The following is a 12433-nucleotide window of genomic DNA, read 5'->3' as shown; positions in this document are numbered from 1 at the left end:
GTTTATGAGCCACTGTGTCTAAACATTAGACCTCCCAAATACTATATGTTGTACCAGTTACAAGAAAAAGTACTGTCCTCTTACTCCCTGCATTTTTATATCAAATTTGATATTAAACCATACCTGCTACTCATGTGACTCTGATCTTCATTGTAGACTGCCAGATAAGGGTTGAGCCTGTTGATTCCTAATTTTTATTTGCCCATGTAAATTGCAAATCTCAAAGTTTCAAAGAGGTTATATGATCCTTATATTAAAAATTAGATGGGCTTACTTGGATACCTGAATGACAATAGGAAATTTACTACTTGGTTATAAAAGTTACAATGAGTATATTTTTTCTAGTTGAATTAACACCAGCCCAAGGAGAAAGTTAACTTTTTTCTTTTAATAAAACTTGTGTTTTTGGTTTCCTTCAACAAACTGTTAGAATCACAGTTGGTGACTACATTTTCTACCTGTAGAGGGAGTAATGACACTGAAGAATGATAAAAGTCAAAAAAGAAATGAGATTTCAAGTATATTGTTTGGTATTAAATTTGGGTCAAATTACAGAAGGAGGTCAGCTTTTTTTAAAAAATGAAGAAAATCTATCCATATGTAGGATTTTTTTAAATGAGAGAAAATGCAATACTGCAAGAATGAGAGAAGTCAGCTTTTTTTGTTAAGGAATGTTTAGAATGTCACAGCGACCAGAACTTACAAATGGGCTGGTTTATGAGCTCCCCAAGTTTGAAACTCAGGCTGGATTTTTCCCATAGAAATGTCTGTAGAGAACAGTTCATTTCCCATCCAGGGAGATTTTACTCTGGACTGTGTTTATATTTATTGTAACTAAACTAAGTATGGGCCCAACCCAGATAAAGGTTGTTGTGTAGTCCCTCCATATGGGAGAAGAGGCCAGTTATTTTCCGTATCTAGTAAAATATTTTTCTAGTTCTCCTATTATCTCAGTCTTTTATTCCCTTTTTTCCATATGGGGGTTACTGTGGCACACATATTACCTTGCTACCTCAACTCTCACTACCCAGCTCAAGAACTAATTCACAAAGTATTTTTGTGCTAGGCTCTTTGGAAGGAAATCACAAGTGAAACTTTGGAACTGATTAGCTTCAGTTCATAGGGCCCAGGGTAAATGTATTTATCTATTGGATGCCTGTTCCTTGCTGTGGGTTTTTTTTGTTTGTTTTTGTTTTGTTTTGTTTTGTTTCTTTTTTTTTTCCTCATTTGTTTCCTTTGACAGTCATAAAATTGCAGTCATTACCAGCTTTGGATCCCCCAGGCATTCCAAATATGGAAAACTTCTGTTTTAAAAAGTAAACATACACAGTATGGATAGGTCTCTGAGCAGAGTGGAATGTTTGTATGAAATCCCTGTGGGCGGAGGCTCCAACCAGAAGGAGCCCTGTCTCCTAGGCAGACATTGGAATGCTGGGAGGAGTGGCTGCTGGTTGGTGTGGTATAGCACCTCCTTATTCTTCCCTGTTAAAATGCCTGGCCTCAGGAAAGTGATAGCATTTATGCTTTTCAAATTTAACGCTCTTTCCTTTATGATTTGTTTAAACCAGTATAGAGAGCAGGGCCCCACTGAGCAGCATCCTTAAGAACAGTGTTGAAAAGTGGACTGGGAGGTGGGCCTATATCATGTAACCCTGGCATTTGTATGGTAGACATGCTGCACCCTACCATGACTTCCCCCAGACAGACGTCATGACAACAGCTATATCTGTATTGGGCCCACACTCAGTTTAGCTACCCTAAATATAAATACTGTCCAGAGTATAAATCTCCCTGGATGGGAAATTAACTGTTCTTTATAGACATTTCTATAAAATTAGTTTTGTTTATCTGCACATGGTAAACAAATGAGATTTTTATGCTAAAGTGAATGAATCTTAATTTTTTACTAATTGTTTTTCAGATAACTTGCATGCTACCTCAGGCTCTCACATATTATTTCCTGTTTCTTTCTTTTTTCAAATGTTTACTTGTTGATTAAAACAAATACGATTTTTAAAAGCCACCATAGTCAACAGGAGGGCATTGGGGATATGCCAATAATTATCCTGGGCATTAAAAATTTACCTGCAATAGTCTCTTAGGAGAAGGCTACCAAAAATCAGTTCACTAAGCTTTACTTCTTACCTGTTCTCAGAGCTAGAATCTGGAAACATGAAGACTTCTTAAATTTAACTAGTTACATGAAGCACAACAGACCAGAGAATCAGGAAATCCCCAGCTGTTAGCACAGGACTTGTTTGTAGCAGTCTGTGTGGTATCCTTCTATTTATCTACATCATTTACTAAAAAAAATTTACCCAAAGGGGTGAAGGAAATATAAACTTCTCCACTGTAGTAATAAGACTGTTTTTCAGTGCTCTAATTTTTCTGTATCTTTCTTAAACTGTTCCTGTCCTTGATATTGATTATGTTTTTCCATTAGGATCCAGTTTGGTGGTTACTGTCTCTCATTTGTTGAGCTCTCATACACTTTCACTTCAAATCAGTTTGCTTTAAAAAAAAAAAAAAAATGCAGGGGTTCCTGGCTTCCTTAGTCAGTAGAACATGCGACTCTTGGGGTCGGTCGTGAGTTCAAGCCTCACATTGGGCGTAGAGTTTACTTTTTAAAAGAAAGAAGAAAATGCACTTTTAAATGTTTAGTTGGCTCTTAATCTTCAGTCTTAAATCTTTCATTTTTACTAAAATTATCACCTTTAATGTTTACCCATTTCTCCTTTCCCAATCCCCAAGGAACAACTATTATAAAATCTAGTTGATGGGAGTTCCGGCCTTAGTTCTAATTCCAATCCAAAATAATTGGGACTTCTTTTGGTAAATCTAGTTAGTATACTTGGGTGATATGCCAAAAACATGACATATAATCTAGAGCCGTTGTTAACCTTTGACTGTTTACCTACCTATGTTTTTCTCTCCCTCCGTTTCACTCCCTCCTTTCCTCCTCCTCTCTCTCAATTTATTAAATTTTAAGAAAGGGGAAGGAATCAAATAATATTTTGCCAGTTAAACCTGCTAGTGAAAAATACAGCTGGAAGTTAATGGCATTAAATTTGATTGAAGCAAAACAATACTGATTTGAACTACATAATTTTTGTAGTCTTTTAACTCCAGAATGGTAACCTTTAGAGTTAGAAATTGTTTTTAGAAATTGTTTTTAATTAGAAAATGTGAAAGTGACATGTTAAGGGTTTTTTTTTTAATTTTCTCTCTAAACACTGAATAGAAACAATTTTTCTCATTGTATTTCGACATACAGTCACCTTTTCCTCCAATATCATGAATGGTGCACACTTGTTTTGTCTGTCACCTGACTCTCCCAGCCTTCAGGAAGGCAGAGATTATTTTGTTTTTGTTGCACTCCACTGCCTGGGACAAAAACCTCTAAGTGTTCAGTAAATAGTTGTTGAATAAAATAATAAATAATTTATTAACTTTTGCAGCAGACCTGGGAAAACCCCCTCATGTTGAGGGCATCTCCACTCCTTTCTCTGTCCAAAGCACCCAAGTCCAGGTAGCCCTCTAAAAAGTGGGGAGAAAAGAAAAAGAAAGTACCCCACCTCAGATATTCGTTTTAATGTAATTCTATTTATGGCTGAAAAATACCTATCTCTTAAGGAGATAGGTAGTATTCCTATTTTTCAGGAACCAATTTCTATATTGACGGTCGAACTGGTATTGAAATTTGCCCCTGACTTTGCTTTTAGTTCTGTCTGCTAGATCTGTTCTAGCATATGTGTGCTATGGTTCAGCTCTGCTCTGGTTCTCTTCACCTGTGCTCTTCTCTCCGCCCCTCTCCTCCTTTCTCCTCCCCAACCAATACTGCTCCCCCAGAGAAAATTTCAGCTTTTGCTGCCAGTGTCACTTCCTCAAAGTAAATCACTATTTAAAGAAACAGGAGAAATACTACACCTGAGTTATATCTAATTCCTAGAAAAATTACTGTGAAGTAACTATATTTTAGATGTACCACTTAGAATGCCTTCTGTTGGTTAAAGACAAAGTTTTTCATTTTACCCTTCCTTATGAAAAACCAGAGTGGCAGAGGCACCTGGCTGGCTCAGGCAGTGGAGCGTGTGACTCTTGGTCTCAGGGTCATGAGTTCAAGCCCCACACTGGGTGTGGAGCCTACTTAAAAAAGAAAAAAAAAAAAATCAGAGACTAGTTGGATACTTTTAATATGTAAAGTTTTACTTCAGTTTATTCCTTAATATTGAATAGTAGATACACGTGTCCTTTTTATCATTATGACAGATACTGTGTTTGACTCCAGTTGTCAGCTATTCCTGTTGCTAAAAACACAGCCATCTCTTTGTGTCCCTTTTACAGATAGGGGTTGATATTGACATTGCTACTAGTTTAGTGGGACAGCTTCTTTTAGAATGACCTGTGGTTTCTTCCCTATTTCTGTATCTGTGACTTTCTTCTAAGAGGAAGTTGAAATGCTTTAAAATACATACTCATTGGTGATGCACAGTAAATCTTCCCTTCAGCCAGATGCTGGTGTAGCATGTGTAATACCACTGAGATTAGATCACTCGACCTCTAAAATTACACCAACAGCACCTCTCTTTGCAAAATACACGTTTTGCCAATTATGATCACAAAATGAATTACAGAAACTGTGTCTTGGGCTCCTGGGTGGTTCAGTTGGAAAAGCATCCTACTCTTGATTTCATCTCAAGTCATGATCTCAGGGTCATGAGATCAAGCCCTATGGAGCCTGTTTAAGATTCTTTTTTTCCTTCTCCCCCTCCCCTGAGCTCCTGCTAGCTCACTCTCTCTCTCAAAAAGAAAAAAGAAACTACATGTTCCTTTTGTTGAAACCTACCTCTGACATTTTGGGTATCCCTTTTCCATCACTGTGTGCCTTTGGTTATCAGACTCAATGGGGCTTTCCTGATGCAATGCCCTTCTCCATAATCATTCTCACTGCTACCATGATGAAGCTCATCTCTGGTTATATAATCATGGGTTTAGAAGGGAACATTATTTCTTAGTTAATAGGCCTGAGACTGCATGAAAACTGTTGGACAAAAACAAAACTTTTTCTGCATAAGAACTTTGGGTAAAGCATTGCTAGTTTGAAGCATCTCTTTTTTTTTTTTTTTTAAGGTTTTATTTATTTATTTGTTTGACAGAGAGAGCACACAAGCAGGGGGAGCAGAAGGCAGAGCCTTGTTTAAGGCTCCTTAAACAAGGAGCCTGCCTGATGTGGGGCTGGATCCCAGGACCTTGTGATCATGACCTGAGCTGAAAGCAGATAGATGGTTAACCAACTAACCCACCCAGGAAGCAAAGCATCCTTGAAGCATCCTTTTGATGTTAACTCTGTGAAGGTGGAAAGGAGGTGATGCTTTTAGCTTCCTAATAAAAAGGTTGGTTGAGGTGTGTGGGTGGTGCAGTTGGTTAAGCTTCTGATTCTGCTCAGGTCATGATCTCAGGGTCAAGTGATGGGACCCTGCGTTGGGCTCTCTGCTAAGCCCTCTGGCCCTCCCCCCAAAACAACAAATAAACAAATCTTTAAAAAAAAAAGAGAGAAAAGAAAAGTTTGGTCACTCTATTCTAGTAGACCTCGAAAAGTAGGGGGACTAAAAAATACACAAGAGCAGCCGATGGAGAAAGTGGTTCTGGTTGGGACAGCAATACAAGACACCAATTAGAGAAGGAAAAAGTACAAGATCAAGGGATCATGTCTGTCTTGCTCTTTGATGTACCTTACTGGAGCAGGTACTCAGTAAATAATATTGAATGAGTAAGATGGTAAGGTGAAGAGGACAAAAGTTTTCAGGGAAGAGAGTTATTCTTTAAGTTTTTATCTTAATAAATAAAACTGATATTTGGGAAGACTATATTCATTTTCTCTTCCTCTGAGTTCTTTAGCTTCTGGCATTGGAGAGATTAGGTCCTGTACAATAACAGCACGATGGCCTTGCCCGTATTATCAAAAGTGCTTGAAACAAGTTATTTCTGCCACCAAATATTGGATTAATGCTTGCCTGGAAAGTAGCAGTGAACATTTGAGATGCCTCATTACTTGAGAAACTTAAATGAAAGGCCAGGGTCTTGTTATTTGATAAAGCACATAAATAAAATACTTATTTTGTGATTGTGGTTATGTTATGTGTGACTTTCTTCCATTCCTTTTTTTAGGTGGCATCCTTAGCCGGGCCTGGAGGGCAAGTGGAAATAGAACAAAACTTTCTTAACAATAAGTTGAAGACAATCACTGCTTATTTTGGAGACCTGATTCGAAGATCAGCCTCTGAGTCGTAACTGAGGGGTACAAGGACAGAAAGTTCATGTGGGGTCCGAACGTTACTCAGACGAGACCCTTGGGATTTCTTTCTATATTCACTAATATTTTGTACCCGTGATCTTATATCACCATATGAAATGGAAACTTACAGTAGATTAAGGAATATTAATGAAGTACTTTGACATCTTTGGATAATTTTAACTCTGTACATTATACATAAGGATAATAAGTATCTGACATGGAAAAGGTGGGTTTTCCCTGTGCTTACTGTCAGTGTGTATATATGTATGTGTATGTGTCTGGGGTTTTTGTTTTTGTTTTTGTTTTTTTCAGAATTGCATGTGTTTTGGTTTAACGTCTTTGTAAGTATGTGTAAAAAACAACTCTCTTTTTTCTAACATAGAGATATAAGAAAACAATGAACGAGCCATAGCCTATCTGCCCGTTTGATCCCTGCTAAAATAATGTTAAACCCTTAAGTGTAGAAACAGAAACAATACAGAAAGGTACAAAATAAAAAATAAAACTCTCCCACCCCCTGGTCCTACCCTTTATTCATTTATCTAAAGATAACTATAGCCAGCAGTATTTTATAATTCCTTTGGAAGACAGAAAAGGAATTGCAGTATACTTTAATATATTTTTCCCCTTCTTGTTGATACGCTATTCAATACTCCTTCCTTTTTTTTTTTTACTTGGTCTTTTTTTTAAACTATGTACTTTTTTAAAAATATGATACTCTTTTACGAATATATATCTTGAAGACCTTTCCATGTCCTTATATACATAGAGATCTACCTCATACCTTCTCATGGAAGATGGAATACACTATAGTTAATTTAACCAGTCCCCTGCTGATGGACACTTGGGCTGTTTTCAGTTTTTTACAACTCTCAACTATTGTGGGCATCATCAGGCATTTTAATTTTGTTATCTCATATGTCAGAAAAGTGTTATCTTATTGTTTGTATGTATTCCTTAATTATGAATGAGATTTGAGCTTTTTTTCCATATATTTTGGTCTTATAATAGTTTTCTCCTTTTAAACTGACTGTTCCTATCGTTTATTTTTCTTTTGGATTATTATCTTTTTATTAATATGCATGAATCTTCATAAATTAAAGAGCCCTTTGTCTTCAGTAGGTGTTGCAAATATGTTTTTCCAGTTTGTTATTGGCTTTTGCTTGTTTTATGACTTTTTTTTTATTTTGCCATACATAATTTTTTATATAGTCAGACTTACCAATCAGTCTTTTTCTCTGTCTCTTCTGGGTTTATGGTTTATGGTTTTTTCCATTCCCAGAATACAAATACATTTGTCTAAGCTTTTTTCTAGAATTTTACTGTTTTTGTATTTGCTCCATCTGGAATTTGCTTTTTAGCATCCTGTTATTTTATAAAGTTAGTGGTTTTTTTTAATTTCCATTACAAAAACAATATGAAATATATTTTGTAACATGGGATTTATATTCTTTTTCTATTAAAATGGCAATGAAAGGAAGAATGTGTGTTGCCTAATTATTCATCTGAAAAAGTGCGTTCAGTTAATTTTACAAGTAGGTAAAAAGACAGGGACATCGGACTCTGGCTATCAGGGATCTGGGAGCTTTATATTTTATATGCGAGCATGTTAAATATTAAAACATAGTTTGGCCTGGGATGAAGCTGGGGGAATTGAAATAAATTGGGGGAAATCTCAGTAAGTACTAGAAAGAATAACTTAAAACAACTTCGTTGGAGAATAGAGAAGCAATGCTAACTTCTGTCTCTTGAAACTTTACAACGTATGCCCAAGTGTCCTGCCCATTGGAAGTAATAGAGCCAGTCATGAAGGGTTAATATTTTTATTGATTTGCATCATCAAAATCTGTCAGTGTCCTTTGTCTTTATACTTTGTCATCATGGAACATTAGTGTATGTATCATAAATTTATCATCATTTTTAAATTAATGGTAGCATGGGTCATAAACACATGGCCTTTGGAACTAGAACATGACTTGACAGCCACTGAGGTAGGAGGTGAAGGAGTAAAAGCAGACTTCCAAAATCACCACTTGTTTTTTAGTTTGTGTCCATTAACCTTTCATGCATACCTTTTCTCCACAATACCTTTTCTTATTTATATATTGTTATATTAAAACTAGTTTATCTTTCTGAACATACATAACTTTATATGAGTAGAAAAGGAAGCCTAACCAAGATTAAAACATTTCTCTCCACTAATCATGCACAGATAAAACATTTATAGACTTGTTCACAGATTATTAGTGCCCCAAGAACTTGATTGTGCAGCTGCTTGTTCAAATAAAATCTTACCAAAATCCAAATATGTAAAAGGAATAAAAAGTGAAGCTGCTGGAGCTGCTTCAGTAAGAAAAATGAGGAAGCTAGCAGCTCTTACTCTAATCCAGCTCTCTTTTTTCTTTTGTTAAATTGCAAAAATTCTTAAAAGACATTTTGTAAAACATGAGTGTTGTCAATTTCAACACAAAGTTAAAAACTCTGATAGTGACACCCCCACCCTCACCTTCTGTCTGGAGCACTTCCTCTCCACCCTCCCTCCCACATTTCCACTCCACTTCCCAAAGGTAACCATCATCAGCACCTTGATATGTGTGCTTCAAGACATTTTCCTATCTAATAAATGCTTGCACACACACAGTGTGGTGGGATGGTTATATTATTTTGACACCTGCCTTTGTCATTTAATATGCCTTAGAAATTTTTCCACATAAACACATAAACATTTGCACTTATCATTTTCAATCATCACGTAGTTCAGATCTGAGAGTTTCTTTAACCATTATGCTACTATGAACATTGAAATTGATTCCAAGTTTTTTGCAACTGCAAAGGGTACTGCCGGGTATATTTCTAAGTAGGATAGGATCCTAGAAGTGGAATTTTAAGGTTAAAGTTATGCTTATTTTTATATTTGGTCAAGTTGTCAAGTTACCCTAGAAAACTATATTCTCACCAACTGTGCATTGAAAGGGGCTACTTTTCCTCAGACTCCAAAACATGGCAAGTTTTCACTTCTGCAAACAATAAGGTTATCTTAATTGGCATGTCCTGGTTACTCGTGGGGGATGAACAGTTTTGAATATATATTTATTACTCAAGTTCATGTGTTTTTAGACATCTAATTTTTTTTACCATTTTCTAGTAAATGAACTAAATTTTCTCCATTAATTTGAAATCTAACCTCTATGTGTGTGTATGTGTGTGTATAATTCTGTGTCTGAAATTCTTTTTTTCCATCAATCATTTGTCTATTTCTGTGCCGTATGTTTTGAATACTGTAGTTTTCATTGTACATGTTAATAGTTGCAAATACCCCATCATTAGTCTCAGATATTTCTTGGCTCTTCCTGAGCATTTTTTACTTTTTCAGATGAGCTTGAATTGGTTAGTTCTATATTTTAAATCTTTAGGATTTTCACTTGAGGAAGAATGAAGTCATCACAGTATTGAATCTTTCTATCCAAAGACTTAAAATGTATGTCCCTTTCTGATACTCTGTGTCTTTCTGTAAAGCCTTCATTTTAGTTGTATAAATCTTGCATATTTTTGTCAAGTCTACTGCTTGGTATTTCACACTTCCTATTTGATTTTTCTTTTTTAAGATTTTATTTATTTGACAGAGATCACAAGTAGGCAGAGAGGCAGGCAGAGAGGGAGGAGGAAGCAGGCTCTCTGCTAAGCTGAGAGGCCGAAGTGGGGCTCGATCCCAGGACTCTGGGATCATGACCTGAGCCTAAGGCAGAGGCTTTAACCCACTGAGCCACCCAGGTACCCCTTACTGTTTGATTTTGAATGGGAATCTTTTTTTTTTTTAATTTTTTATTTTTTATAAACATGTATTTTTATCCCCAGGGGTACAGGTCTGTGAATCGCCAGGTTTACACACTTCACAGCACTCACCAAAGCACATACCCTCCCCAATGTCCATAACCCCACCCCCCCTTCTCCCAACCCCCCTCCCCCCAGAAACCCTCAGTTTGTTTTGTAGGATTAAGAGTCACTTACGGTTTGTCTCCCTCCCAATCCCATCTTGTTTCATTGATTCTTCTCCTACCCACTTAAGCCCCCATGTTGCATCACCACTTCCTCATATCAGGGAAATCATATGATAGTTGTCTTTCTCTGCTTGACTTATTTCGCTAAGCATGATACGCTCTAGTTCCATCCATGTTGTTGCAAGATTTCATTTCTTTTGATGGCTGCATAGTATCCCATTGTGTATATATACCACATCTTCTTGATCCATTCATCTGTTGATGGACATCTAGGTTCTTTCCATAGTTTGGCTATTGTGGACATTGCTGCTATAAACATTGAATGCGAATCTTTTTGTTGTTACTTTCCCTAGGGGGCTATTGTTTGCATGTAAGAATTCTTTTACTTTCTTACATCCAGTCACCTCACTGAACTCTTTTTAATAGTCCTATTATTAACTGATTCACTTAGTTTTTCTAAATGGGCAGTCATGACATCCATGGAAGTTTTTCTCTTTGCCAGTATGTGTGACTTTTAATTCTTATTCTTTTCCTATTATATTGGTTAGAGCTGCCAGGAATGTTATGCTAATGGCACTTATTCCTTGCTTTTTATTTTGCAATGATAAGATAGAAGCATTTCTATTAAATATTAGAGCTTGCCGTTAAAATTAGAGATGTACTTTATCCTAGAGGTTTTTTTGTCCTTATTTAATAAAGGTACTAAATTACTTTTAAAATTTCAAATTATTCAGGGCGCCTAGGTGGCTCAATGGATTAAAGCCTCTGCCTTCGGCTCAGGTCATGATCCCAGGGTTCTGGGATCAAGCCCTGCATCAGGCTCTCTGCTTAGCAGGGAGCCTGCTTCCCTTCCTCTCTCTCTCTCTCTCTGACTGCCTCTCTGCCTACTTGTGGTCTCTGTCTGTTAAATAAATAAAAAAAATTTTTTTTTTTAATTTGAAATTATTCAACCATATGGGAATTTATCATTAAATCCTACTTTATTACAATGTATGATTTTAGTCCACTATTGGATTTCACTTGGCAGGTTTACTCTATTTATGTTTGGGTTTTGTGTGCTCTACCTGGTTTTGGTATCAGAGTTAGACTATTCTGGCAGAATACTTTGGAAATGCTTCCATTTTTTTCTGAATCCTAAATAATACTAGCATTATTGGCTCATTGAACCCTTGGCTAGAACTCCAGGAAAACTGGGCCTGATACTTTTTCAAGAAAGATATTTTTAATGTAGAATTTTTTAAAATACTCTTCAGCTTCATTCTTTCATAAGTTTTTGTTTAATAATTTCCTAGAAAATATCCATTCACTTAGATTTTGGTTTATTGATACACAGTTAGTACATTATCTTATGATATCTACTTGATTATTTCACTTTTTTATAATTTTTGTCATAAAAAGATTTAAAAACTGGCATAAAAAATTTTTGTGTGTGGGCTGCCTGGGTGGCTCAGTTGGTTAACTCTCTGCCTTCAGCTCAACTCATGATTCCAGGGTCTTGGAATCAAGCCTCACATCAGACTCCTTGATCAGCGGGGAGCCTGCTTCTGTCTGCTTGCATATCCCCCTCTCCTCACCCCGCTTGTGCGCTCTCTCTCTCTCTGTCAATTAAATAAAATCTTTTTTTTTTAAAGATTTTATTTATTTGTCAGAGAGCGAGAGTACACACAAGCAGGCAGAGAGGCAGGCAGAGAGAGAGGAGGAAGCAGGCTCCCTGCTGAGCAGAGAGTCCAATGTGGGACTCGATCCCAAGACCCCAGGATCATGACCTGAGCTGAAGGCAGCGGCTTAACCCACTGAGCCACCCAGGCATCCCCTAAATAAAATCTTTTTTAAAAAATTTTTGCTTGTATGTATATAGTTCACTCATTTTCCAGATGTTAATGTCTTATCTCAAGCTACTACTCGGGAGTAGATCTGGGCAAATCCTGGAGACAATAGCAGATGGTCTAAGATAAAACAAATGCTCTGAAGCCCTCATCCACCCAGATGACAGCCTAACCAGACAGAAGCAAGACTTGAGCCCGGCCAGGGCTGCAAAGACTTCAGGTAGTTGTCTGCTACCATTGTAACATCGCCATGTCTGTGTCAATGTGTAGGGTTAGTTTTTTTCACCTCAGCTAATTTTTTTAAACTTTATATG

The 12433-nt window shown here is 36.7% G+C and overlaps 1 protein-coding gene across 4 annotated transcripts in view; it reads left to right on the top strand.

Moving 5' to 3' along the window:
• The window catches only part of TGS1 (trimethylguanosine synthase 1), a 39525-nt gene extending 31750 nt beyond the window's left edge, over positions 1 to 7775 (top strand). For all 4 annotated transcript variants that reach the window (XM_045075778.1, XM_004768810.3, XM_045075776.1 and 1 more), the window contains one exon: positions 6169 to 7775. In XM_045075778.1, coding sequence (XP_044931713.1) covers positions 6169 to 6224 — 56 coding nt within the window. In that variant the 3' untranslated portion in view covers positions 6225 to 7775. The remainder of the gene's footprint in view (positions 1 to 6168) is intronic.
• Positions 7776 to 12433: the final 4658 nt, after the last annotated feature.

Source organism: Mustela putorius, unplaced genomic scaffold (assembly GCF_011764305.1).
Source record: "Mustela putorius furo isolate JIRA1106 unplaced genomic scaffold, ASM1176430v1.1 tig00000151_pilon_pilon_pilon, whole genome shotgun sequence".
Lineage (NCBI taxonomy): Eukaryota > Metazoa > Chordata > Mammalia > Carnivora > Mustelidae > Mustela > Mustela putorius.
The sequence above is the reverse complement of the archived record's forward strand: the minus strand, read 5'-3'. Positions and strand labels throughout refer to the sequence as shown.